The 27512-nt window shown below is 40.4% G+C and overlaps 9 protein-coding genes and 1 long non-coding RNA gene across 10 annotated transcripts; 6 read left to right on the top strand and 4 right to left on the bottom strand.

Annotated features, from left to right (window-relative positions):
• Positions 1 to 4068: 4068 nt before the first annotated feature.
• On the top strand, positions 4069 to 4446 carry LOC137582056 (uncharacterized). The gene is made up of 3 exons (XR_011033260.1): positions 4069 to 4132; positions 4217 to 4278; positions 4333 to 4446. It is a non-coding gene; the product is annotated as an uncharacterized lncRNA (long non-coding RNA).
• Positions 4447 to 9489: 5043 nt separating this feature from the next.
• On the top strand, positions 9490 to 11028 carry Hpf1 (Histone PARylation factor 1). The gene has a single exon (XM_068298035.1). The coding sequence runs from the start codon at positions 9583 to 9585 to the stop codon at positions 10945 to 10947; it is 1365 nt and encodes a 454-aa protein (XP_068154136.1). The 5' UTR covers positions 9490 to 9582; the 3' UTR covers positions 10948 to 11028.
• Positions 10930 to 11958, bottom strand: PSMG1 (Proteasome assembly chaperone 1). Its single transcript, XM_068298037.1, has 3 exons — positions 11761 to 11958; positions 11277 to 11698; positions 10930 to 11220 (listed from the first exon to the last, which is right to left on the bottom strand). The coding sequence occupies exons 1-3, from the start codon at positions 11859 to 11861 to the stop codon at positions 11042 to 11044; spliced, it is 702 nt and encodes a 233-aa protein (XP_068154138.1). The 5' UTR covers positions 11862 to 11958; the 3' UTR covers positions 10930 to 11041.
• Positions 11959 to 12200: 242 nt separating this feature from the next.
• Positions 12201 to 13539, top strand: Arl6IP1 (ADP-ribosylation factor-like 6 interacting protein 1). Its single transcript, XM_068298038.1, has 3 exons — positions 12201 to 12362; positions 12486 to 12851; positions 12914 to 13539. The coding sequence occupies exons 1-3, from the start codon at positions 12339 to 12341 to the stop codon at positions 13115 to 13117; spliced, it is 594 nt and encodes a 197-aa protein (XP_068154139.1). The 5' UTR covers positions 12201 to 12338; the 3' UTR covers positions 13118 to 13539.
• LOC137583137 (G-patch domain and KOW motifs-containing protein) lies at positions 13487 to 15262 on the bottom strand. Its single transcript, XM_068298034.1, is given in 4 exon segments — positions 13487 to 13633; positions 13635 to 14248; positions 14309 to 15077; positions 15079 to 15262. Coding segments are annotated over 4 exon segments (1569 nt in total). The 5' UTR covers positions 15178 to 15262; the 3' UTR covers positions 13487 to 13546.
• Positions 15263 to 15281: 19 nt separating this feature from the next.
• Positions 15282 to 17585, top strand: CCT3 (chaperonin containing TCP1 subunit 3). The gene is made up of 5 exons (XM_068298033.1): positions 15282 to 15399; positions 15516 to 15631; positions 15690 to 15751; positions 15860 to 16359; positions 16420 to 17585. Exons 2-5 carry the CDS (start codon positions 15598 to 15600, stop codon positions 17456 to 17458), a joined length of 1635 nt encoding a protein of 544 aa, XP_068154134.1. The 5' UTR covers positions 15282 to 15399; positions 15516 to 15597; the 3' UTR covers positions 17459 to 17585.
• A 111-nt stretch (positions 17586 to 17696) lies between these two features.
• On the bottom strand, positions 17697 to 18894 carry Mettl4 (Methyltransferase like 4). Its single transcript, XM_068298036.1, has one exon. The coding sequence runs from the start codon at positions 18872 to 18874 to the stop codon at positions 17708 to 17710; it is 1167 nt and encodes a 388-aa protein (XP_068154137.1). The 5' UTR covers positions 18875 to 18894; the 3' UTR covers positions 17697 to 17707.
• Positions 18895 to 19457: 563 nt separating this feature from the next.
• Positions 19458 to 22112, top strand: modSP (modular serine protease). The gene is made up of 5 exons (XM_068296898.1): positions 19458 to 19656; positions 19982 to 20285; positions 20351 to 20826; positions 20898 to 21429; positions 21501 to 22112. The coding sequence occupies exons 1-5, from the start codon at positions 19590 to 19592 to the stop codon at positions 22003 to 22005; spliced, it is 1884 nt and encodes a 627-aa protein (XP_068152999.1). The 5' UTR covers positions 19458 to 19589; the 3' UTR covers positions 22006 to 22112.
• On the bottom strand, positions 22109 to 23773 carry Ccdc114 (Coiled-coil domain containing protein 114). Its single transcript, XM_068296900.1, has 5 exons — positions 23549 to 23773; positions 23192 to 23487; positions 22618 to 23126; positions 22389 to 22563; positions 22109 to 22325 (listed from the first exon to the last, which is right to left on the bottom strand). Exons 1-5 carry the CDS (start codon positions 23771 to 23773, stop codon positions 22109 to 22111), a joined length of 1422 nt encoding a protein of 473 aa, XP_068153001.1.
• Positions 23774 to 25087: 1314 nt separating this feature from the next.
• On the top strand, positions 25088 to 26725 carry LOC137582241 (uncharacterized). Its single transcript, XM_068296705.1, has one exon. The coding sequence runs from the start codon at positions 25088 to 25090 to the stop codon at positions 26723 to 26725; it is 1638 nt and encodes a 545-aa protein (XP_068152806.1).
• The last annotated feature ends 787 nt before the right edge of the window (positions 26726 to 27512 follow it).

The following is a 27512-nucleotide window of genomic DNA, read 5'->3' as shown; positions in this document are numbered from 1 at the left end:
TTTGTGCGCCAAAAATTAAAGACGTTACAATTTTTAGCTTTTTTTTGACTTTGAATTTGATTTTCTCGGCTCTCAAGAAATTTAATGAAGAAATTTTTTCAGTTATTTGTTGGTTATTGTATTTAGATAATGACACGTAATTATTGTCATGCCAGCTTTCGACGTTTTTTTTACAGGTGCGTTTGAAAAAAAGCTCCCCCAAAATTGTTGACAATAGTTTAGCCCGGTCATTCCAAAATCTTTAATATTATAGTTAGACATGCGTATTCTTTGAAAAAGTTTTAGATCTAGGTAATCTAAGATAAACTGCATACCAAAAATTTTCATTTTAGCCCCAGTATTTATTTTGGCGCCTATCAAAATTTCGGGATTTTGTATGTAATTCTTGAAGTCTCTTTGTTTGACGACGTTTTACGATACCAATTTAAACTAAAGTAATATTTTCTTATTCTAAGTATGAAAGTGAATTGAATTACCCGTCAAATGATACATGTTTCATAAAAATCCGACAAAAATTAGATTGATTTCACCGCCCATACTTAAAAACCAAAATTTCAATCCGATCGGATAAATAGAACACAAGTTACAGTCAATGTAAATCGGTTCAATCGCTGCCGGCAGCGCTGCTTGCTGTCTAATACGTCATACGTCATCAACAGAGTACATGCATACACGCACGCACGCAACTCTACATAGACTGTATGTGTATGCGTGCGTTGTGTGCGTGCTCTGTTTTCAGCTGTCGCTTTCGCTATCTCTTTTCAGCTACCGCTACGGCAGAGCGTAGCGCATCATTTGTTTTTGTGCTACAAGCTACAGCAGAGCGTAGCGCATCATTTGTTTTTGTGCTACAAGCTACAGCTGTAGCGAGAGCATGGTACAATTTTTATTGCTATTGCTGCTACTGAAATTTAATTTATTTTAATTAAATGTTAAATATTAATGTTAAAAAAAATTGGAGAGAGAATATAGAGAAAAAAAATTTGAAAATTTAAATAAGAAAATTAAAAATAAGTTTTCTTTATACTCAAGCAGCGACTCCGGCGTACTCGGCACAGCTACTGCCCGCTGCCTCACAGGTGGACTTGGTCTGATCGCATGAGTTGCGTAGTACCATTCGGCATACGCTGGCCAATCTGTTGTAATAGCCACCTCTTGCGACCCTACCAACTCCACCCGCTTCTGCTTGATCATCAACTCCAACGCCTTGTCAAACCCACAAGTTCGTCTGTGGTTAGCCAAGCTACGGTTACTCCGAATACGATACATTTTACACTTAGTGCAACAGCTCGTGTTCGGATCGGAGCACTCTGCCTGGTGTGACGTCATTTCGGCAACAACCCGAAAACGTCGGCAACACAGTACACAGATGTGCTCCTTACCATAGTGAAACCATACACGCGAGTCTATGGTTTCAACGCGAGTTGTCGAGGGGACGCTGTGTATTTCCGTCGGAGCCGCTACTTCCGTTTTCGGCACTGGATTCAAAGAAACCAGTGATTCTGGCCTTAAAGGCACAGAAAGCAAATGGAAGCTTCTAGTTTTAATTTTAATAAATGCATTAGATTATTATTACTTACTAATTCTTTGATGTCCTTCAAAATTAACATGGAATCCATTTTGGTTTTGTTAGATTTTACAAACTCTGCAATAAATGTTAAAAATGTAATAATGAAATTTTATAAAATTTTCATTACTTACCTTTTCCGCTGCGGGTTTAAAAATTTTGCAAATTTTCCAAGGCATAGGTTACGCCGGAACTTGCTGTTCGGAACGTTGCAAAATTTCCCAAAAAGCACAATTTTCATTTTTTGAATTTTTTTTTTTTTTTATTTTTTTAAGAAAAATTATTCTTATAAGCTAATATATATACTAACTCCATCACTCCATCTAATATTAAATTATAATCACTTACATTACTAATCTTATCTAATGTGAAATACTGCCTAATGGCACTTAAAACTAATTTTCCGAAACATTCTAGTTTATTATTGGAAATATTCCCCAGCCAAATGCTTCTACTTTTTGGCAAGGATGTAAACTTCCTATTGCACGTATGGATCCTTGCTGCAACAATGGCCAGGGACTCTTTTTCTTTAGTCTAATAGTTTTTGAGTTCCGCTGGAACCCCGAAGTCGCAGCACTCTATAATTGCCAGATCTTCGATGTGCAGCGGCCTAGAATATACATGACACAATGTGTCATCGGTGTGCCCGTCATGATTGAGCATTACATTCTGGAAATGAATGTAATCCCAAACAAAGGGGACTTTTCCTTCATTCTCTAGGAAATACTTTCGCACTCTCACATTAATTGCATTGCCATCAACAACGAAGCAAAGCAAATTAGTGGATATGTGTGCTTTCGTTACAAATTGTATTACTTGCTTAACTAATTCTATTATGGTGTCTGCAGACATGTACTGTTCCATGGTCGTATTTAAATTCATATAAATCACGCTCCTCTTCGAGCCGTCTAACGACACAGCCATCATGCACAATATCTTGCCCACATCCCCGGTCCTGAATTTTTTTGTGGAGGATCCGGCTTCCTCAGTACCCTGTCCGTGTTTAATTGCAGTCTGTAATTAAAACGTATATAATATATATTATATTGTAAGAAAATTTTCGTCCTCTTTTAGACTTACCAGGGGGGGCAAGAAAATTTCGTCGATGCTTATGAAGAATGGCTCATTCATAAACACTTCCAGAGCATTGAATAAAAAGGGTAATTTGTAAATTGCGGCGTATTCTTGACTCCGCCATATTTCCGTAACCGCCAAACGTTGTAAGTATGGAAGGAAAACTTTATAATTTTAAAAATTTTTTTAATTCAATTGAATTATACTTTCTTTACAGACAAACATGGACACATTCGAGAAGGCATATGAATTATTTAATAGGGCGAAGGAAAGTGTAAGTATATTTATTAAAACTTTCTAGAAATTTCCAAATATTTCTTTTTTTTTTTTTTTTACATTTCAGTCGGACCGGGTTATTACTCTGGCGGAGGATGCCATGCTGATACTTAAGCAGGTATGTAATTGTATTACATTAGGATATGTTATAATATTAGATATGAAACCCCAAATCCCAAAATTTGAATCAAATCGGATAAATATAACACAAGTAACAGTCAATATGATAAGCTCTGCTCTGCTCCCACCTCTGCGGGCAAATGCATACACACGCAGACGCAACAGTACATAAAGTTTATGTACATGCGTGCGTTGTTTTGCTTTGGGACTGAGGGAAGAAGAAGAACAAATTGTAGTATATACATATATGTATGTATATATTTTATATAAATAATTTAAAAATAATTATTAATTATTATTATAATAAATTAATGGAATTCTTCTATTTTTCTTTATCCAACAGGGCATCACAAACAAACAGGTGCAAGGTGATGAACTTCCCCTGGCACCACCACCACTGATTGTGGCTGAACAGGCACTGCCTGTTCAGGCAAAACCACTGATTTTGGCTGATCAAGTGTTGGCTCCGCCTGCTCAACCAAAACCACTGGTTGTGTTTGATCGGGCATTGCCTGTTCAGCGGCAAGAAGTGATGGTGTTGCCAAAACCGGGGCTGGTTCAACATGAACCACTGTTTCTTTCGCCTCTTGAGCCAGAAGAAGAGCCAGTGGTTCATGTTGAGCCAGCCCCGGTAGAGGAAGTTGCTCCTACGGCGGAAATCCAGCAGTGCTCCATAGCGGTGCAGGTGGAAACCATACAATTACCTATATGGTTTCCCTGCGGTAAATGTCGCGTCTGTGTGCTGTGCGCCAATCGATTTTATCCATTGCAAAAATGGAGGCCCATCGCACAGACTGCGCTAATTCAAGCACAAAATATTGCAATAGGTGCAATATTTACCGTGCTTGTAATTACCGAAGCGTGTCGAACCACAAACGATTTTGTGGGAGAGACAGGGTCCTGGACTCGCTTATATAGAAGCGGGTGGAGTTGGCCGGATCACAAGAGTTGGCCAATACAATGGATTGGCCAGCGTATGCCGCAAGGTACTACGCGACTCAGGAGATCCCGCCAACTCCACCTGTGAGGCAGCAGGCAGCAGCTGTTGTTAGTACGCCGGATCAGCTCTTTGAGGACTTGCTCTTCCATACGGAGGTGAATATTAAGATAACTAAAGTTTTTTATTGTATTATTTAAAATTTCTAATGAAATATTTTTTCTACTCCATTGCAATTGCAGGCAGAATCCCTAACCCAGACGACACCCGCTACGCCAACGACACTTTGAGGGAATAAATAAAGGTGAGTTTAATTATTTTCATTTTGAATAAATACTAAAATGTTGCCCACTTTCAGATCCCATCAAAACGCCACCACTTACTGTCTTCAGCTCCCAATTCCCGTGTTTTTAATTTGCTTGTCCTCGAGTCTTCCGATGTGATCGTTAAGTTTGCAATTGCTCTGCTGTCCGTGCACAAGCAACAGTTATTTCAGTCAACAGTCACTTGGGGTTTCCACTCAAGGTGCTCGAAGAGCTCACCGAAAGAGACGAACATGGTTCGCTCTGAAAAGTTACCCCAATCGTTATAAACTGATCCCAAAAAAGATATATCTGTTATATTTATATAGTCAAGTGAAATGGATAAATGCTATTGCAATGTTTTTTAAATTTGGCTACCCTATATATACATACACATATATATATATACATATATATGTATGAAAGTCGAATGCTTATAACCCTAGACAGATCCCCCTTAAATGATAATACAACAAGAAAAATCTGACGCTTTAATGATTATGAGTAGTTTGTTCTTAGTTTTCGATTGTTTAATGTTAAATTAATTTGTAATGAATTTAAGATATATTTGACTTTTGTTATTTAAAGTTTCTCTTAGTTTTAGTGGATTAGTTTTTAATTAATTAATATTAGTGAATACGAATTAGTATTAGAGGGGGTATTACAATTAGTTTTTATTTTAGCTTTTAAGAGTAACTGGTCATGTGGGAAAAAATAAAAAAAAAAATTAAAAATGGTGCATTTGGAAATTTTTGAAATGTTGGGAATGGGAAAAAAAGGGTAATTTGTAAATTGCGGCGTATCCTTGACTCCGCCATATTTTCGTAACCGCCGAACGTTGTAAGTATGGAAAGAAAACTTTATAATTTTACAATTTTTATAATTCCATTCAATTATACTTTTTTTTACAGACTAACATGAGCAACTTCGCCAAGGCACAGGTATTATTTATGAACGCGAAGGAAAGTGTAGGTATATTTATGAAAATTTTCTAGAAATTTCCAAATAGCTTTGCTTTTTTACATTTCAGGCGGACCGGGCTATTGATCAGTTGGACCGGGTTATTAGTCTGGCGGAGGATGCCATGAGGATGCTTCAGCAGGTATGTAATTGTAGTACATTTACATTTTTTATCAGGATCGGACTACTATATCATATAGCTCCAGAACAAACATTTTCATAAAAATTGGAGAATCGCTATGAAATTTACATATAATATTGATAATATTAGATATGAAACCCCAAATCCCAAAATTTGAATCGAATCGGATAAATATAACACAAGTTACAGTCAATATAATAAGCTCTGCTCTGCTCCCAGCTCTGCTGGCAGCACTGCTTTCTGTCTAATACGTCATCAACAGAGTACATGCATACACGCATGCACGCAACTCTACATAGGCTGTATGTGTATGCGTGCGTTGTGTGCGTGCTCTGTTTTCAGCTGTCGCTTTCGCTATCTCTTTTCAGCTACCGCTACGGCAGAGCGTAGCGCATCATTTGTTTTTGTGCTACAAGCTACAGCAGAGCGTAGCGCATCATTTGTTTTTGTGCTACAAGCTACAGCTGTAGCGAGAGCATGGTACAATTTTTATTGCTATTGCTGCTACTGAAATTTAATTTATTTTAATTAAATGTTAAATATTAATGTTAAAAAAAATTGGAGAGAGAATATAGAGAAAAAAAATTTGAAAATTTAAATAAGAAAATTAAAAATAAGTTTTCTTTATACTCAAGCAGCGACTCCGGCGTACTCGGCACAGCTACTGCCCGCTGCCTCACAGGTGGACTTGGTCTGATCGCATGAGTTGCGTAGTACCATTCGGCATACGCTGGCCAATCTGTTGTAATAGCCACCTCTTGCGACCCTACCAACTCCACCCGCTTCTGCTTGATCATCAACTCCAACGCCTTGTCACCCCCACAAGTTCGTCTGTGGTTAGCCAAGCTACGGTTACTCCGAATACGATACATTTTACATTTAGTGGAACAGCTCGTGTTCGGATCGGAGCACTCTGCCTGGTGTGACGTCATTTCGGCAACAACCCGAAAACGACGGCAACACAGTACACAGATGTGCTCCTTACCATAGTGAAACCATACACGCGAGTCTATGGTTTCAACGCGAGTTGTCGAGGGGACGCTGTGTATTTCCGTCGGAGCCGATACTTCCGTTTCCGGCACTGGATTCAAAGAAACCAGTGATTCTGGCCTTAAAGGCACAGAAAGCATTGGTTGGTTTTCAAGCAGTGCCGGCACTGGCTGAAATGGCAAGACAACCACTGGTTCCCGTTGAGCAGCCAGTGGCGTTTCAAGCACAACCACTTGACCAACCAGTGGCGTATCACCGACAACCAGTGGTTGTTTTTTAATTTTTTTTTTTATATTGATGATTTGAGTTGCAGGGAAAGAAATTTTAAAATATAAACAAATTATTGCAAAGCACTACAAGGGGTATGCAAAGGACTGCAAGGGGTATGGTAACTTTGGCATTGCCAAATGGAAGCTTCTAGTTTTAATTTAAATGCATACATTAGATTTTTATTACTTACTGCTTCTTTAACGTCATTGAATCCATATTTTTTCCTTTTTTTTTTACCAAGTCTGTAATAAATGTTAATAATGTTAAAGTAGAATTTTATAAAATTTTTCTTACGTACCTTTTTCGCTGCCGATTTAAAAATTTTGCACATTTCCCAGGCACAGGTTACGCCGCAACTTGCAGTTCGGAACGTTGCAAAATTTTTCAAAAAGCACAATTTCCATTATTTCAGTTTTTTTTTTTTTTTTTATTTATTTTACGAAAAATTATTCTTAAAAGGTAATATATGTATATACTAATTGCAACACCCCATCTAATATTAAATTATAATCACTTACATTACTAAGCTTATCTAAACTAAAATACTGCCTAATGGTACTTAAAATTAATTTCGCAAAACATTCCAATTTATTATTTGAAATGTTCCCTAACCACATGCACCTACTTTTTGCCAGGGATCCAAACTTCCTATTGCAAGAATGGATCCTTTGTGCAACAATGGCCAGGGACTCTTTTTCCTTTGTATAGTAGTTCTTGAGTTCCGCTGGAACACCGAAGTCGCAGCACTCTATAATTGCGAGATCTTCGATGTCCAGCGGCCTAGAATATATATGACACAATGTGTCATCTACATATGTGCCCGTCATGATTGAGCATTACATTCTGAATATGAATGTAATCCCAAACAAAGGGGACTTTTCCTTTATTGTCTAGGAAATGTTTTCGCACTCTACCATTAATTGGATTGCCATCAACAACAAAGCAAACCAAATTAGTGGATATGTGTGCTTTGGATATAAATATAATAACTTGTTTTACTAATTCAATTATTGTCTCTGCTGCCATATACTGCTCCCTTGTAGTCATTAGACTTAAGTAAATGACGCTCCTTTTTGATCCATCCAACGCCACAGCCATCATAAATCGTCGTCCACATAAGACACAGATGTGTTTCTGGCAAATGAATATTCTATGCGTATCCTCAGGCACCTAGTAGATCGGTGGTGTTGGAACCTGTCCCAAAGGTTCCTGTTGCAGAGGTTCCACTGGCTGCGGTTCCTTTACCACTGGTTCCTGTGGCAGAGGTTCCACTGGCTGTGGTTCCAATACCACAGGAACCTTTGGGACAGGTTCCACTTTCCGTGGTTCCGATATCACCGGAATCGGTGCAGGTTCCAATGTTATTGGTCCCAGTATTATAGGTTCCAGGATCACGGATTCCATGAACGCTGGATCCACAGACACTAGAACCTGTGGCATTGCAACCTGCACCGATTGCCCATGTTCCGCCTTTGCCTTCCGGTCCTGTTGGGAGAAAGAAAAATTTTTAAAATTAAAATGTGAAACTTTGAGGGAAACTTCGACTATGCCGAAGTTTGTACACCCTTGCAGTAATTTTGGAAATACGTTCACTGCAACGGACGGACAGACGGACATTATCGATTCAGCTTCTTCGGTGATGAAGAACATACATTTGTGGGGTCGGAAATTTACTTACCTCTGCAATTCGATTAATTGCCTCTCTGGTGAGGGCAATATTATCCTTAAGACTGGCAACGGCACCCTCAGAAACTCCACGGAGCACTTCTATCACATTTGCAGTCTGTAAAAAGCACCAAAAGTAAAACAGCTTACAATGTAAAATCTCAAAATACTTACATTTCGGTTTGCATCCAGTATGAGCTGGAGAATCTCTTTGTTTTCCTGCGACATCTGGAAAAAAGATTTGAGTAAATAAAAGTGAAAATAAATGGAATAACAAATTGCAACATACCTTGCCTCCTTCTTTGTGTGCCAAAAAGTAAAGACCCGTTACAATTTGTAACGGCTGCCGGGTAACGCCGCAAGTTGCAATTTCAACTTCAACTTTGCAACGAAATTTGAATATTGGAATTGAAAGTGAAATTCAATTTGTTTCTATATTTCATTTTCATTTTTTGGTACAACAACAAGTACTCTTAAATGCTAACAAAAATAGTAATTCTAGAACCCCATCTAACACTAAATTCTTATCACTTACATTTCTAATTTTTCCTAAATTAAAATATTCCCTAGAAGCGCTTAAAACTATTTTCCCAAACCCTTCTAATCTTATATTGGAAACATGCGACAAAGAGATGATGAATTCGCCAAGCGAATTGAAATTCTCGAGAATTCTTTCTTGGACATTGTCCTTGAATTTGGACGAATATTCTGCGAACTCCACAAGCCCTTCCTCAATTTTAGCAAAGGGAATACTCCTCAGCACCGCAATTTCGGAAAAAGAGACATTAAATTTTAAAGCTGCCATTTTCTTTGTTTACTTTCAATTGATCTTTTATTTCATGGCTCATCATCTTTATCAATTTCAAAAAACCCGACTTTTCTCTCCCTTTTATTTGAATTTCAATTTTACTCCCATCTCAACTGCAAGTTTCAATTTCAAAATTCCTCCCATCTCAATTGAAAGTTCAATTCCAAACTTTTTCCCATCTCAATTCTCATCGAAACTGTGTGTAATTTCTCCTGTTTTATTTCTTATCTTTTATTTTTGAAACGCGCGCGAACACAAAATTACTTGCGAACTCGCCGTAAATTCTTGCCCTCTCGCCGTAAATTTTTGACCTCTCGCCACAACTCGAACATGTTCGTACATTACTCGCGAACTCAAGCATGTTCGAGCGGTTTACTCACGCGTACGACCTTTACCAACACTAACTCACAACGTCACGGACACCCTGTTTGTTTGCTTTTATTTATACCTATATTATTAATTTTTTTAAAAATGCCGAAAGAGGATTGCAAATATTGGGAGAAATGTTATCAGCGCAATGCAGCACATCTGGAAAAGTATAATCATCCACTACGAAAACGGGATGCCGAACAAGAGAACAAAGAATCAGAAGATGGCGTAGCAGATGCAAAAAAACTGGCGCCAAATCAAAAGGAAGAGGATAAAGACACGGACAAAGGTGAAGTTGTCGAAAGTGAGGAAGCTGCACCAAATACTAGCGGCACCACTTCACCCCCAGACATGGACGCAGAAAAGACTGAAAATGTGGACAAAGGAAAGTTCGAGACGGAGACAGCGGAGCTGCACAAGGAGGCCTTGAATAATATTGCAGGCAAGAATTATATGGAAATCCTGGAAAAGCGTATACGTTTGTCCGTACAGCAGGAATATGAAAATCTGTGCAAATCCAATGAGTTCATCCGGCATAAATTTCTAGTGGAAATGCCGGAAGATTTCTATGATTTTTGGAAATTCATCAATACGCTTAAACAAGAGTCGCCTCTGAAGCATATGGAGTCAGTATTCCAGCTACAATTGGTTGGTCCATTCGAATTTCTGGCAGGAAACTTTCATCAGGCCAAGATTGGAGAACCTGGCGATTACCTGAGACATTGGCGCTTTTATTATGACCCTCCAGAGTTTCAAACTGTATTCGTGCGACGCGGAACAGGCGTGCATTACGGCTATTGGCGGGATGTGCCGCAGGATAAGGAGAAATTGTTGATAGCTCGCAATGACATGACCCGCGGATGTGAGTTTGAATTCATTGCTGGAAATCTGTTTGATGCATTTCTCTATTACCTTGAGCATGATTTTGTTGGCACACCATTCACCGCCGCCCAGGTGTCTGCTGCAAAGAAGTCGCTGCAAAAGTTTGTTGGCGACAATTCTCTAGAGTTGCCAAAACTAGATCAATTGCAGCGCGAGCGTCAAAAAAATGTAGTCGCAAAGACATTCCATCGAGCCGGCATTGTGGTGCCTTTTGAACGTACGACTCAGTTGGGTTATCGCCCTCTTAATGTAAGCGATGCAGAGCTAAAGAAAATCCTGGCACTGTTTGAGCGCAAAGATCTTGCCGACAACGATGGCCACGCCAAGCAGGCCGTTTTGGAGAAGTTGCAGCCAGTGGCCAATGCTGCTAATATAGCCGTTGACGAGTGTGACTTTGGAACTGCCCTAGAATTGGGCATCGATCTCTTCTGCAGCGGTCACAAAGAGCTTCACATGCTGGCCTCTTCGTTGTTGATGCCGGCTTATTCGTTGCTGCAACGACCCCAATTCATAGCTATTGCCAAGGCCCACATGGATCGACGTAGCCGAGACTTAGATCTTAGCATATTTAAGGTGTTGAATTAGCTCGAGCGATTTGAAATCGATATTTATTGTGAATTTTTTTTTTTTTGTAACCGAAACCGTTAATAAAATAATAGAAACCCAGCTGAAAACGAAATCACATATATAAATATGACGAATCCTTGCGAGCCGGCACATAGGTGGAATTGCACGATAGACCAATCTTCTGCAGCAATTTTAGAACTGGCTGGGCGGCTGTGCCATCCAAAGGCAATTTATCAGTGTAGATAACGTATGCATTTATTGGAGACTGCTCTTGATCTCGCCAACTAGCAACTGCAATGAAAAGGCATTAGCTTCAAATTAAAATAATTTACAACAAATGCACTTACTTCCTGCTGCTACACCAGCTATAAAGTTGGGAGCCTCCAGCTCCTGCACATTCGCAAGATTTGGGCCCACCGATCGGACTATTCCAATTTCATCGACGTATTTGTTAATCTCCTCACTTTTGTAGTCAACCTTTGGCTTTAATGTCAAAGTGGTCACTTTTTTTGCCAAACGCGCATAGGGTATCAACAGGTCTGTGACTTCACCACTTTTGGTCAGATCATCCTCCAGAACGGCCAACAATTGCAATTTTGATGGGTGCCAATATAAGGCAGAATTCTTAGCGGGAATTTTACAAATTCTTTTCATATCCTGCAACAGGGCGGAGCTAGCAAAGTGTGCGATATGTGGACTTTCAATGATGATCAAATGCTCACTAGCTATGGGATTAGCTTCCTCCGTATCATCGAATTTCAGCTGCAACCTGTTAACAATATTGCATATGATTAAAACATAATAACGACAATGACAAGTAAAATTGCTCACTTTTCCGCCGGCTCTACATTTTCGAATTCATCCTCTTCGCAGTCATCCCAAAATGCACGCGAAGAAGGTATATTTAGCTCACCGAAACCAGGACAGCTCATTTTAAATAAATGCAAATAAATTTAAGTGTTTGTATTATATTTGATTTGTATTTGAATGTTGAAATTCTGGAAGTGCTGGTCATTTTAAATGTATCGAGTACGATTTCACTTAGAGATGAGTTCGTGTCCAGATGGAAAGCTTTTGGCTCGAAATTAAGCAAACATCTCCTAGAAGCTCATTGAGGCTCAAGAACATTGTTCCATTATTTTCGAAAATGGCATTCGAATAATACTAAAGTTTTAAAATTTTGCTTCTTGGTTATACTAGTTTTAATATCAAAAAAGTCGTGACACGCGCACAGCTCTAGTATAAAAGCTACTGACATCGATTCAAGTTATCGACTATTTTCCGGGCCCCTGGAGTCTCAGTTGGCGTTGCAACAACAATTGATTTTTCGCCGAAATTTGAAAGCATCTCGACAGCTAGACTACAAACGGAACAAAACGTAGAATTGAATTACAGAATTATTAGACAGCATGACAACCTCACAGGTGGATCAGGTAAGCGAAATTTCAATTAAAATGGTAATTGGACATGCCCATACAATCGATGTGTCGGCCATTATGGAAAATCTTTCAATTTAACTGTAATTATAACAATGGCGCATTAAAACTTTTCCGCAGAAACGGGCTCTAAACAAACTAAAGCATGACCTGGAACCATTTCGCACGGCCATTGTGAGCTTCTATGGCCTGCTGACTTGGGAGAAACAATATTACCCTGGTTTGGTCTTTGCCGGCATAAGCGTGATGTACCTGATGCTCTGGTACCTCGACTTGCCCCTAATCACTTTAATCTCGCTGCTTGCCCTAATGACAATGATTCTGGACTTTGTATTTCCCACCATCTCACGTCTTCTGTTCAGTGGTGTCAACTGGGATGGTGAACAAGAGGCCAAATTTGAAGAGGTTTGCAGCCAGATGAATTGCGTTAAGACAAACTTGGTTGACTGGTATGAATATCTCTTCAAGGAACGCAAGTCCACTGTGGTAAGTAATTTAATACCTTTATTGTTCTCTTCTCCCATTCAGTTTTGCCCCCTTTTTTTTAGTTTGTCATTATAATAAGCATGGGCCTCTTGGCTCTTGCCTGGGTTGGAGCGATTATCAACAATCTGTTGCTGATGTATTTTACCACATTGTTTATTGCCATGTGGCCCGGCATCCAGGACAAAGACGTCATCAAATCCGTAAAGCAGAAGGCTTCCAAGATTATTACCGATAAGATGCAGTACGGTAAAAATAAGATGCAGTAAAATCAGAAGGAAGGAGGGGTTATCCACCACTATTCATACGCATTTGACCAAAAAGAAAACAAAAAAACAAACACAAACATATATTCACATTTTTACACTAAGAACTAAGTCATTGTAAACATCAACCACTTGCCATTTTGCACACACAAACTTTTGCGTAATACTAACAGCAAGTAGAAGAAAGTATTCACCATTTGTCGTCTAGAGAAACTCCCCCATCAATCCTTTTTATCAATTTAAATCTAAGTTTATATTCGAAGGGACTCGGAATACCTTTGGAATAGAATGTTTCTCAAGCCAGAAGCAAAAGCACGGCTGCAGACATTTTTGTGATTAATTTTGTGAAATTTAATAATAACCCCCGTAAGATACATATATACTGAATTATATTTAATTAAAATAAATATGAATCTATATAGAAATATATTATCATCTGGCACGTCCTGCCCGTGATCGGGACCTGGATCTGGATCGGGTGCGGGAACGTGCGTGTTTACTCTTCTTGGTCTTTTTTTTTGTGTTTGCTGCTCGAATGACGGCGATATTCGTCTGAGCTTTCGTCAGAATTGCTTTCGACGTTGCTAACTTTGCGACGGGAAGAATTACTTTTTGACTTTTTCGATTTCTTTTTCTTCGACTTGCTGCTGGACTTGTGTTTTCTTCGTTCATAGGCAGAGTCCGAATCACTTTCAGTGGATTCACCTGTATCGTCCGCTTCATCGTCAGAGCTCCGCTGTCTATGGTCATCGCTTTTATACGACTTCGACTCTCGATCCTCATCGCGGATCGATCTCTTGTCTTCAGCATCTCTTCTTCTATCTGTGTGCTCTTCTGTCCTACTTGCTCTGTATGTTGATGTGCTGGTGCTACTGCTACTGCCACGCGAGTCTCCTATATCTCGCCTCCTTTCGGTGCGATCATCTGCATCTTTGTGCCCTCTATCTGACCTGTATGGTTTACGTTCCTCCTCTTTGTATCTCCGACGTTCGTCGTCTCTATTTAATCGATGTCTCTGCTCTCGATCCTCATCTCTGTGTGATCTTTTGTCCCGATCCGCGGACTTCTCTCGTTTGACTATTATCTGGCCATGTTTATTTTCCAGTTTCTTAAACTCCTCGTACTTGGCTGTGTCTGAAAAAGAAGTAAAATCGATTACTAACAAACTTTAATTTTTTCGGGTTTAAAACGTACTTATGCATTTGCCATACTGAGAGAATTCTTTGCGTGAAACTGGCTGACAGAGGAACTCATTGAAGGCTTCTTTGGCACCACCAATTGCCATTTTAACAATCACACGGCCGGCATGATCATCAAATCCTTCGACCTGACCGTACTGATCCTTTAGCTTGCCACCCAGGATGCGTACATAGGCCTGCTTCTTAATCTCTAGCACTTCGTTTTTTTCAGGCTGTACCAACAGAGCCTTTGGCTTAAGCGCCTTGTCTGCTCCTAGCCCCATGCCCTTTGGCCTTAAAAAGGGTGCATCATCCACAATGGGTCCATGTCCCTTCTTCTTTGGCGGAGGATCCACCCAACCCATGCCGCGAAGCATGGCCAGGCCAAATTGCTGAATCGGAATGGAATCATAATCATCTAGTGTTGCCTCCTTAGCCCCATCCAATGGCAATTCATCTGCTTTTACGGCCGGCAGAACAAGTTTATTTTCCTCAAGACCTTCACTGCTATTGGCCTGGACAGATGCTAGCAACTCGCGTGCCGCACGCTTTTCCAGATTATCGCTGTCGTTAACTGTGACCTCTGTAATGGACTGTGGCTCCGAATCATCTGGCTTCTCATCTTCCCCAAGTAAAACAGCTCGCCTTTTCAATAGACTTGCTAGAGCTGTAGATGTTTTTTGATTGGTTACCATCTGTATGACCAGCGGAGCCTCCTCTGGTTTCTCCCCATCGACCAATTTTATTTCTTTGCCCTCCAGGCATTCTATTAACTCCACTTTTTTTCGACTCTTCCCTGGCAGCGGCAATTGAGGCCTTGGCTGGCAGAATATTTGGTTTTTTTGTCACTTTGCTAAAACCAAATGAGATTTTCTTGGCCTCCATTGTTTTAAATACGCAATAATGGCAAATTACTATTAAAATGCCGCTCAAAAACGTTTATAAACAAAGCAGCAACAGCTGTTTCTTATTCCGATTTGGTATCGATTATTTCAAGGTTTTTATCGAGTATTGCCGGTATGTTTATCGACCATTCCGACGACGAGGGCTGCATAACTAGCATAAAAGTTTTTAATTTAAATTGTGCTGCCAATAAGCCAACTTTAGGTAAATTAAAGAAGGATTTTAGGACAAAAATAAATAGTTAATACTTTAAAGCAGTTTAGTAATTGCCAGCAACACCGAGTTACGGATTGTTATTAATTTCTTATCGAATCTTCTAGAACCGTGTGTCATCGTTCACATCTAACCTCAATTTGTTCTCAGGCACGAGTTTACATAGAAATAAATTAAACAGCATTAAACATGTTTGGTGGTCAGCAACCCATACTTGTGTTGAGTAAGTAATATATTTCCTTTACTAAGGATTCATCACTCATTCAAACTTGTGTCCTTAGGTCAAAACACAAAGAGAGAATCGGGCCGCAAAGTGCAGTTGGAGAATATTCAAGCCGGAAAGGTATGAGTGTGTGTTTGCCTGTATGTGTGACTCACATGTCTGGTGTAGCCGCATCGCATTGAACATGCATTTGGTGGCCATCTGTTGACTGATTTTGAATTTTTACAGGCTATTGCTGATGTGATACGGACATGTTTGGGCCCACAGGCCATGTTGAAAATGCTCATGGATCCCATGGGTGGAATTGTGATGACAAATGATGGCAATGCCATTTTGCGTGAGATCACTGTTCAGCATCCGGCCGCCAAGAGCATGATTGAGATTGCTCGCACACAAGACGAGGAGGTGGGCGATGGCACTACTTCGGTCATTGTGCTGGCTGGCGAGATGCTGGCCGCCGCCGAGCCATTCCTTCAGCAGCAAATTCATCCGACTGTGATCATTCGTGCTTACCGTGAGGCTCTTGAAGATATTGTCAATCATTTGCAGTCCGACTTGAGCGTTCAATTGGATGTGAAAGATAGAGCCAAGACCGCTGAGGTGGTCAAGGCTTGTGTGGGTACAAAATTCATTGGCAAATGGTCTGATCTGGCTGTCAAGATTGCTTTAGATGCTGTAGAGACAGTTACATTAAATGAGAATGGACGCCTGGAAGTCGATATTAAGCGGTAAGTAAATTAAACCGACTCCCACCGCCACATGGTCCTCAATTGAGTTTCTTTGCTTAGCTATGCCAAAGTTGAGAAGATTCCCGGCGGTGCCATTGAAGAGTCCTGTGTCCTGAAGGGTGTTATGATCAACAAGGATGTGACACATCCAAAGATGAGGCGGTACATCGAGAATCCTCGCATTGTTCTGCTCGATTGCTCCCTGGAATACAAAAAGGGCGAGAGCCAGACGAATGTGGAGATTATTGGTGAGCAGGATTTCACCCGCATGCTGCAGATAGAGGAGGAGTTTGTGCAGCGCATCTGTGCCGATATCATTGCTGTAAAGCCCGATCTTGTCTTCACGGAGAAGGGTGTCTCGGATTTGGCCCAGCACTATTTGCTGAAAGCTGGTATCACAGCCATTCGCCGTCTGCGTAAGACAGATAATTTGCGTATTGCCCGCGCTTGTGGAGCAACCATTGTTAATCGCACCGAAGAGCTAACCGAGAAGGATGTGGGCACTGGAGCTGGCCTCTTTGAGATCAAGAAGATCGGTGACGAGTACTTCACATTCGTTACTCAGTGCAAGGATCCTAAAGCCTGCACCATTTTGCTGCGTGGCGCCAGCAAGGACATTTTAAATGAAACTGAACGTAATCTCCAGGATGCCTTGCATGTGGCCCGCAATCTGGTACTGGAACCACGTCTAGTGGCTGGCGGTGGTGCCGTGGAAATGGCCGCATCACAGCTTCTCACACGCAAACAGGTCAAGGGACCGTACACAGCTGTTGCTCACGCTCTGGAGATCATTCCACGCACTCTGGCCCAAAACTGTGGAGCGAATACCATACGCGCCTTAACTGCTCTGCGTGCCAAGCACGCTTCCCACACCGGTGACGGTGTCTGCGCCTGGGGCATCGATGGCGAGTCCGGCGAGATTGTCGACATGAATGTGAAGAATATCTGGGAGCCATTGGCCGTTAAGCTGCAAACGTATAAGACAGCCGTAGAGACGGCCATCCTGTTGCTGCGCATCGATGACATTGTATCCGGTTCCAAGAAGCGTGGCGGTAACGAGCCCACCAATCCCGCTGCCATGGCACAGGGCCAGGAATAGAATTCTTCAATTCATCTTCAAATACACTGTGTATTATTATTAATCATGCTTAATAATTTTTAATACTTAATTTAACACACATACACACACACACACACAAAGAACAAACACCCTCAACCACCCCAAATGTCTAACATTTTGCCTGGAGACAAGGAAGAAGCAATTCTATCCCTAACCCCATCACAACATAATTTGCTGCATTTGCTCTCATTAAAACTGTACACAAAAAAATATCATATTTGAGTTTCATTACATTGTATTTGTTTCTTTTAATCTTTTCGTAGGGGATATGCTATCTCTAGAGTCGGAGAGGACACTATCTTCTCTTTGCAGGTCATAAAGCCGCTCATCCATTAGCTTGAGAACTTCTAGACCTATGGATGTGCATTGCGGTTGCAAATAGCGGGCAAACAGTTCCAGGCACTTGGGGCTAGATTGGCTTTCAGACAGTTGGACATGTTGCCTCAGCCAAGGCAACAATGGAGGCTTGTGCGAGTGCACAATGCTTGGCACGCTGAGGAGTAGTTCGGTTTTCTTCAATCCTGCTGCTGCTGTGGCATAGTCTTCAAGGCCATCTGGGTGACAAGCCAGATAAAGCATTTCATACGGCTGTTTTTGAGTGAGATCCACCTGGAGAGGCCCAACTAGATGGTGATCAGTGTTTAGCTTGTACCATCGCATCTTATGTAGCAGACTAAGATTCCAGCTAGGCAACAATTGCTTCTCCAGGTCTGTCTGATGCTGCATGGCATTGGTACACCAAATGGCCACCAGTGTGCGTTTATTGACTAACTGGGACAGCGGTAGAGCGCAGAGTTTTTCATTGTCCAGCATGGCATAACCGAGATCTTCCTTGGCTCGATTTAATCGGCGTATATATTTGTTTCGCCACGGTGGATCCAATATAATTATATCATATGAGGGCATAAGTTGTGGCATCAGCGCAGCAAGTTGATCCACATTGTGGTTATAGAAACATGAATCGTTTGGTATAAGATAGCTAATCTCTGCGTTTGCGGTGCTATTGCGAAATCTCTGGGTCCACCCACTCGTGTTGGCTCCGTGAAATGTGGGCAAAGCATAAGGATCTTCCCAAATTCGTGCCAGTCCAATGTCATCATTACTCTGATCATTCTCTGGTTCCGGCAAGATATTGAGGTAGTGGTGGACCGGGTCTTCCTGGGTCAGTTCTGGAACAGATGACACTCGCTTACGTTTTCTTGGATTCCCCTGTGATCTTGTCTTTGTGTAGTATTGAAACAATTGCTTCTTCAATTTGCATTTATAGTTGATGCCTTCTACTTCAACTAAGCTGCAGCTAAGTGCATCGTTAACTAATTTCCGGTGATCCAAGAAAATTGCATTAGCAACATTTCCAGTTTCCTCGCTATTTCCTTTTGCCGGTAGCCTCTCCATTTGTTTACATTTAAAGATTATTCCCCTTTGTGCAGTGACATGTGTTGTAGAGTTCTATTATTTCCAGTGTTGACAAACTGTACTCAAATTAAAACTGTTTTAGCGCCAAATGAAAAATTTGAAATATTTAAATATTTATGTGGTCATTAAGTCACTTTGGGAAATTATTAAAACCACAAATTGTGTTGAAATTTAAAAATAAAAAAAGCACTCCAAAGCAATTACTTCATGAGGTTAGGAATTGTGTTAAAAATAGTCTATTATACAAACGTATATAATCGCATTTCTTTATCACCTCGATATAATGTAGGAATTATATTTTTTTTCATTTTTATATTTTTTTTTAGAAAAATTTGATTGAATTAATAAGAAATTACTGCGCTCGACTATGTGCTAAGAACTAATCAATACATTGTAATAACGAGATGCTTATCATTTGCTATAGTAGGTACTGCTAATTCTGATTCCCTCTGATGATTCCTCTGTATACATAGCTGATGCTCTAAGGTCTCATTTTAAGAATATTAGCAGCCAATCACTTTCAGTTTTTCCACCTATTATTCAGTTCAAGTCGTACTCTCGGTCGGTATAGATGGTTAGACTCAACGATCGTTTTATTTATTAATAAAAAACTGCGTATACGTATACATGAGTTTGTTTGCTGTGAACAATTTAAGCGCCATTTGATTGTGCTAGTATCGTGTAGCCGAAAATAATGTCATCTGGTGGCCTTTTATTGATTGTGTCTCTTGGGTATTTCCTATGTTTGCGATCAACTCCAAGTGAGTAAAGTTCAAAATGATAATAAGAGTCATTGCAAATCAAATATACATACAAAATATTTATACGCATAATTTAAATGCATACACAATATACACATATGTATGTTATGTACATATATATATGTATCTGTATACAAATACAATTGTGTGTGTGCGTTTAACAGTGAAAAACTTGATTTGAGCCGGTTTCAAACGTTCTCAACGGGCTAAGAGAGAGGTTCTCTCACAGCTGCTGAGCTCGGGTTATCGTCTCTGATAACGGTCATTTCGATTACTGAAATATTTAAACTGCCGATTTGTGTATTGTATATCTTGTTCTCTATAGTTAATGCCGCATGTAGTACTCTTCAATTCGAGTGTGACAATGGCAGCTGCATCTCCAAATTTGACATCTGCGATGGAGTAAAAAACTGCCCCGATGGATCGGATGAGACAGCCATGACCTGTGTCAATCAGCGACAGCATTGCTCCAAGCCTTATTTCCAGTGCACTTATGGAGCTTGCGTTATCGGCACAGCGGGATGCAATGCCCAGGAAGAATGTGCCGACGGGTCGGATGAGACAGTATTACGTTGCGGCAACGAGGATGATATACGTGAATTTAACCGCGTACTCCAAGCCAACTGCAAGTGAGTATCAGTGTGGCTTTCAGGTGGTGATTGATACTTACCAATCTGCTTTGGAAATTTTTCAGGAGCAATGAGATAAAATGTCCTTCTGGAATTTGCATTGACAAGAACAAATCACTCTGCGATGGCAAGGACGACTGCGGTGATGGCTCGGGATTCGACGAATCGGTTAAGAATTGCGGACACATCGAATGCCCGGGATATAGTTTCAAATGCGGCACTGGTGGTTGCATTTCGGGTTCATTGAGCTGTGATGGTAAACCCGATTGTTTTGATGGGTCCGACGAGGCACCGCTGCTCTGCAATACCACAAAAAGAATGACACCTGCTCCACCAGTTGTAACCATAGAGCAAGTTGGTTGTCCCTTGCCTCTGGGCGATGATCGTCCCATTCTCAATGATAACTTTGGAAGACTTTTAACCCCGCCAATTAACAAAGTAACGGTTCACTTTAGTTGTGAGTCTGGTTTTACACTGGAAGGTCAGGAATCCAGTCATTGTGCCAATAGAAAGTGGAGTGTAGCTCCACCAAAATGTGTCAGTAAGTATAAAAAAGTCTTCTGAATAACCAGATCCACAAGACAAGTAACTAGCATACTTTATTTACTACAGAATATTGCGACTCGAGGGGCAAGTTTGATGGCTATTCCACAAAGGCAACTTGCACCAAGGATGGGCAACTGGTGGACTGCAATAAACGTTATCATCCGCCTGGTACTGAGGTGAAATTCGTCTGCGCCACCGGTTTTCGATCATTACTGAAGACCACTCTTCCCGATATGAAATGCATGTGGGGAGGCTATTGGAATCGTGATCGGGAACGTTGCGAACAGGAATGTGGAGAGATCGCCACCCCGACCAAGAGTTTCTCGGCCTTTGGCTATAGTGTCAACAATACAGTGGTTCCCTGGCACGTGGGCATCTATGCGTGGCATGACGAAAAAGACTACCACTTCATTTGTGGTGGTTCACTCCTTACACCAGATCTGGTTATCACAGCAGCCCATTGTGTCTTTAACGAACCGGCCAGAACGATTTATCGCTCCTCAACATTCCGAGTGATTGCTGCAAAGTTTTACAGAAATTACAAAAATGTCACGGACGAAGAACGACGAGTTGATGTCCAGAATATTATAGTGGCACCGTAAGTTTTAGTCATCTTAGTCCAAGGCCCAATGAAAGTATTAATTTTGGTGTCGTGTTTTGTTTTTTTAGAGGCTATCAAGGTAGTTCAGATAATTATTACAATGACTTGGCACTGATGATTCTAGAGAGGCCATTCGAGCTCAGCAATGTTATTCGACCCATTTGTGTGAAATTTTCATACAATGCGGAGAAGGAATCCATCAATAATGATGTACAGGGGAAATTCGCTGGATGGAATATAGCCGATAAACGTGAATTGCAATTTGTGCCAGCCCTATCGAAAATGAATTCTGTTTGCCGTGACAATATCAAAGATATCAGATCCGATAAGTTTTGCATATTCACCCAGGGCAAGTCGTTGGCCTGCCAGGGTGACAGTGGCGGTGGCTTTACGGCAGAACGTCAATATACAGAGAACTCTCAAGTAACCTATCGTCATTTTCTATACGGTGTGATCAGCAATGCACCGAATGCTGATCAATGCGCTCACAGTCTGACAGTTTTGACCAATATACAACATTTCGAGTTAATGATCAATAGGGAATATCAATTAAGTGTTGACGGCAGGTCCTAAGTTTAAGTAATATACAGATTAGATGTACACCAGAATAGTGCTAGTCGTTTCCACTATGTTTATGTGACTTTATGTAATGTCTTAAAATATAGTAATAGTAAGATTAATTTTTTGTTTTTGCCGATTCACGTATATTGAATTTGGGTACTCGATCCTTTTTGGCCAATATGCGGTTGGAGTTATCTTCAATATTAATGGTACTTATGATCAGATTAACTCGACGCTCGATAACGCCAATAAACAATTTCACATTGTGTACGGTCAAAAAGGTCTTGGAGCTAAGCACATTAAGAATGGGTGCATTGTCGCATGCCAATTGTCTGGAAGATTAAAAAACTTGAAATTTTATACCATTCCAAATTTCAGTTAGTGGTTATTCTCACCTGAAAATATCCTCTATGCCCTTGAGTAATTGCTGCAATCGTAGGCTTAGATTTTGCTTCTTTTCACCTGTCTCTTTGGCTAATTGCTCGATGCGCAAACGTTCAGCACTTAAATAATCCAATGCTTCGGTTTTCAGTTTCAATTCTTTTTCAGTTTGCTCCGATTTTTGACGTTCTAGGTGAAAATGAAACTTTAAGGAAGCCAAATGAGAAGGGTCTAAGAACTTACCAATTTCCTCTTGTAATTCTTGGGTGGAATCATTGAGCACTTCCACTTCATGGCTTAGTTCATTGACATAGTTGAAGAGGGCAAAGTTTTCATCCTCCTGCCGCTTGAATTGGGCAACCAAACGTTCTGCATCGTCCTCGCCATACAATTGCTTTATTTTCTCAATAATCTCCTTGTACTCGAATAGCTGACGCTCGAAAGTCTCCTTTTGATTCTGTTTCTTGTCCAATTCACGTTGCTCCAACTCTGGGTTCGTTCGCTTTTGACCTTTAATATCAAAGAATTTCTGCAATTTGGCATCATGTTCCAGGCGTCTTTGCATCTCTCGCATTTCCTGAATGTGCATCACTTTATCGTTCTCATTGCGGTCCTTGAGCACTGAGAGCTTGTTGCACAATTCCTCACGCTGATCAAAGGCCAGTGTGGATTGATCAATTAAATCCATTATAAACTTTTTACCCTCATTGAATTGTGTGACCATGGATTGCCACATATCATTGAAGTTGGCTCTAATCATGAGAAAGGATATCAATTAAAGTATATTTCATAGGAATAGCAAGGCTACAAGGCTCACCGATCTTGTAGCATATGATTGATTTGATCACGCATTTTGCTATTCTCCGTCAAAACATCGCTGCATTTCTTATTGACCACATCCAGACGATTCTCCAATTTGACCACACTCTTTTGAACCTTGCAAATGGTGTCCTTGTAGCAATTGTCGGGCACTTCATTGCGACGCAAGGCATCGATTTCCTTTTCCATTTTCCTAATATGTCCTTCCAGTTCCCATAGATTTGTTCGTTCATTTTGTAGTACACGCTGCAAGTCGGTTTGTTGCCTCTGCAAAGTTCCCAAATGTTTCTCCTTCTGCAAGGATTTGAGAGAGTTTAAAAGGCAATTCACCAATTGAAATTTGTTCTACACCCACAATGGTATTTTTCCTGGCGTGCGTACCACCCTCTAGAGTCTTGATTTCCTCCTTTAATGTTTGATGCTCCACCTGCAGCACATTAATCATATGGTTTTGTTTCTTCAGGCGTTTAGCCTTCTCTTCAAGCAGCCCTCGTAAATCCAATTGAAGCGACCGATGCTGACGCTGAAGACGCAGTAGCTCAGCGGTGGCCAATTGGTCCAGTTCGCTTTGATCCGCCATAATTATTATGATGTTTTTGGCAAGAGCATCAAGTCAATTCAATTTCCATTGTTAAACTTTTGTAACAATTTTATTGCTAGCGCTTTGTTGCTTAGAAACCGTTGTCATTCGCTTGGTATAAAAGATTAAGTAAGGATATGCTTACTGTCACATTATTCAAAGTGAGAACTTTTATTACAAATTTCCGAATACCTTTGAGAGTTTAACTTGTTTTCATCTACTAATGAGTGGGCCTCTATAAAGATCGGAGCTAGTCTCTCGGTTTCCTTGTGTTTTAAGGATCATTTTGACCCCATTAAACCTTACTCCTCTGTAATTTTTGTCTTTATCATGGAATACATACACACATTCTTGTTCTTTATAGAGTAAACATACAAATTTCAGAAGAATCTTTCCCAAACTAACTTCATTTAAAATTTTGAACTTTAAGGACTAGCACTGTAAAATGGCCTATGAAGTGGGCCACCAATTGTTAAAGGATTCATTATTTTCCACAAAATTTTTAACTTTTGGAATGCTTTGTAACTTTAATCTTGCTTAAATCTTGCTTATGATTGCTTAAAGGATAAAGGATAAATCCACAGAATATTTGAAAACTTCTTTCAAAAAGCGAATCCTTGGACTTGTTGCCACGCTTCAAGGGTATTTTCAATGAACACTTAATTAGGAAAGAAAAACATGCAACACACACATAAAAAGATAATAGGGTTTTAAAGTTGTTTATAAACGCATTAATTCAGAATGTACCCTGGAATTTTGCAGTAACTTAAACATGATTCCCACATGAACCTTTTGCGATTATATTATAAATACCTATCAAGGTAACGTCTCAAAACTGTTGCATACTTTTCGAGGTCCGGTTCAATTGCCCTGGTAAATTCTCTATTACTTGTTCTTTTATTTTACTTTAAGTTTATAAACATCGTCATTTGAAACACAATAGGAAAGTATTAATAAATCTAGTCTATAGATAGTGACTATCATTCGACATAATTGTTGTTACAACAACTTGTTGGGTAACTCCTGATGCCAGTAATGCACCCATATGGTAAAATGGTATTTTAGGGACGCCAGCAGGTATGTAAAGTCATAAGCAGCCAATCCGAACTAGCCATGCCACACCTCTTTATTACCATTGTCTGCCAAATACTTGGTACATGACATATCGAGGTCGAAGCAGTGACTAACATACGTCATTAATAATAATTAAGTTATTTACTAAAGGCAAAAGTTTGTCTACGTAAATAAGAAACTTTTTATTTCTACATCATTAACGGTTGCGTTGTGGAAAATATTAGAATTATGGTCTCAGTCATGAGTCCAAACGGACAGAGTCTTAACCTGAGTATCGGTATCTTTGCTGAATTTGTGGCGGCATTAATTTTTCCAAGGGATTTCAATACAATATTCTACTATGCCCCCAATGCCTCTGGAGATTGCCATATGGAGAAGGTTTTGGAAAATGGAATTCCTGTTCTGATTTGGCGGTCGAGGAGCATTGTTCATTTGCAGAGCTTTATTAGCGAAGAACTCCTTGTGATGGCCTGTTTGCAGGCTCTGCAATGGAGAAGCGAGCTTCAAGGACTGGCCCAAAGCTTGAACTTTGTACGTCAAGCCAAAATTATTATTGAAATGGACACAAGTTATGACAAGGATTTGGCCAATGCGATTTTAACATTCTGCCTACAGCAGGATATGATAAATGCGGATATGATTTTCAGCGATTTTGCCGAAACTCGAATAGTATATGTCTTCGAGGCCTTTCCCAGTTTCGCAATGAAAAAGCAAGAGTTTGTAGCGAATAGCTCATGGCTATATCCAAACAAAATGCTCGACTTAAAGGGATATGGACTGCGCACTCTACCCGATCTCTCTGAGCCCAACACTATACTTTATCACGATGCTAATGGACAACCTCGACTGCTCGGCTATGTCTGGGACATGGTGAAGGAGTACGCTTGCAAGCGTAATGCTCATCTTAAGTTAATCTCCAAACCTGTCGAGGGCAAGACTTTAACTCATATTCAACTTATGGATTTAGCACGGGATCGCAGCTTGGATATAGCGGCTAGTGTGCAGCCCATGACTTTGCGTTATCAAGATCGAACTTCACAATATGCCTATCCGGTACACTGCTCAAGTTGGTGTACAATGATTCCCATGGAACAGGGCATTGAATTACGAGATCTATATGCTTGGACAGTTCCCGTGCAGACGATGATTTTTCTTGGTTTCATCGTGTTGATGCATCAATTGCTCCATAATCGTTGGCTCCGTCTCAGGCGTCTGCAGGCCATCGGTTGGTTGGTCTTGGCGGCTTTGCTGTCCCTCAACTTTAAGGGAAGAATACTCGGTTTGTTCGTAGTGCCTCCGTTGGAGTCGCCTATTGACAGTTTTCAGGCCATGGCAAGTTCCAAGGTTCGCATTTTTGGTAATCGAGCCGAGTATAACTCTTATGACTTCGATATGCGTACGAAATTCTCCACTGTATTCCGACTAAGCGATTCCCCATCCGAACTCATCCGGCTACGGAACTCTTTGAACATCTCGTACGCCTACACTGTCACCCACACCAAGTGGCAGCTATACGCAGAACAACAGGCCCACAGCTCACGGCCCTTGTTTCGATACTCGACGGATCTCTGTTACTATGAGATGACACCATTTGCTCTGGTCATTCCGGAAAATTCACCACATCGTGCACCTTTGCATAGTTTTACGCTTGCTGTAGTCGAGTCTGGATTGTTTGATCATTGGGTGGCCAAAAGTTTTTACTATATGGTCGAAGCGGGTCGACTACATATGAAAGATCTGTTTCCAGAAAGGCAGGCTCATTCCGTCTCACTCAATGATCTAATCTACGTTCTTCAGTCCTACCTAGTGGGCATGGCATCAAGTGTAGTCTTGTTTCTCCTTGAAATTTGTGTAAGCTGGGCATTAGTGAGTTTGTAACTTTTAAATGCATTTTCAAAGTAAGAATAAAAATTGCAAACTGAATATTTCGATTCTTCATCTGGGTTCTGAGCAGATTAACAGTTAATGAGCAAGTAATAAGATCCCTGCTCCTTATTTTTTGTTTTTAATTGCGGATGCCTGATCAAATGTTCTAAGTGTAACTAACTTATTCTATTATTGACTTCCAATACGCTTAAGCCAATACTAACTTCCTATCACAAACCATAAGCACTTTTTTATCTGCTGACTTAACCGAAAGGCCGACCTATTCTCAAGGTCGGCCACAGAGTGCTCAATAGAAGTTGATCAGCCCTCTTGAGGTATATTTAAGGCCCCAATCTCTGGAAGAAGGGCAGTCTTAGTCTTAGTCTGGCATCGTAAGCAGAAGTACAATAAAGTGATTAATTGTGTATTTAGTTTCATGATAAACTAGTGGACAAAGGGGGAGTCTTGTTTGTCATCTTCCATGTGTATCCACATGTGTAAGGACACACACCGACAACGAGAATCATAATGAAGGACCAGATTCTTAGTTACAAACTGTATGTGTCGAGAATGTTATCGGGAGTCAAAATTTGTTTTCTAAATAATCATGATTAAAAATTATGAGGAGTTGAATTCGACACTGAAGCTGATTTGGAATACAATGAGCACAATGTATTCACAGCTATATTTGTTGACTAAGACAAAAGCTAGATAAGAATTTTTAAGAAGCCTAAAGTTTTTTAATTTAATTTCTAAATAAAAACAAAATGAAGAAGTGTACAATTAGATGATAAATTAA

The sequence above is a fragment of the Drosophila tropicalis genome, unplaced genomic scaffold (genome assembly GCF_018151085.1).
Source record: "Drosophila tropicalis isolate 14030-0801.00 unplaced genomic scaffold, ASM1815108v1 contig_859, whole genome shotgun sequence".
Lineage (NCBI taxonomy): Eukaryota > Metazoa > Arthropoda > Insecta > Diptera > Drosophilidae > Drosophila > Drosophila tropicalis.
This window is presented reverse-complemented; position numbering and strand designations above follow the sequence as displayed.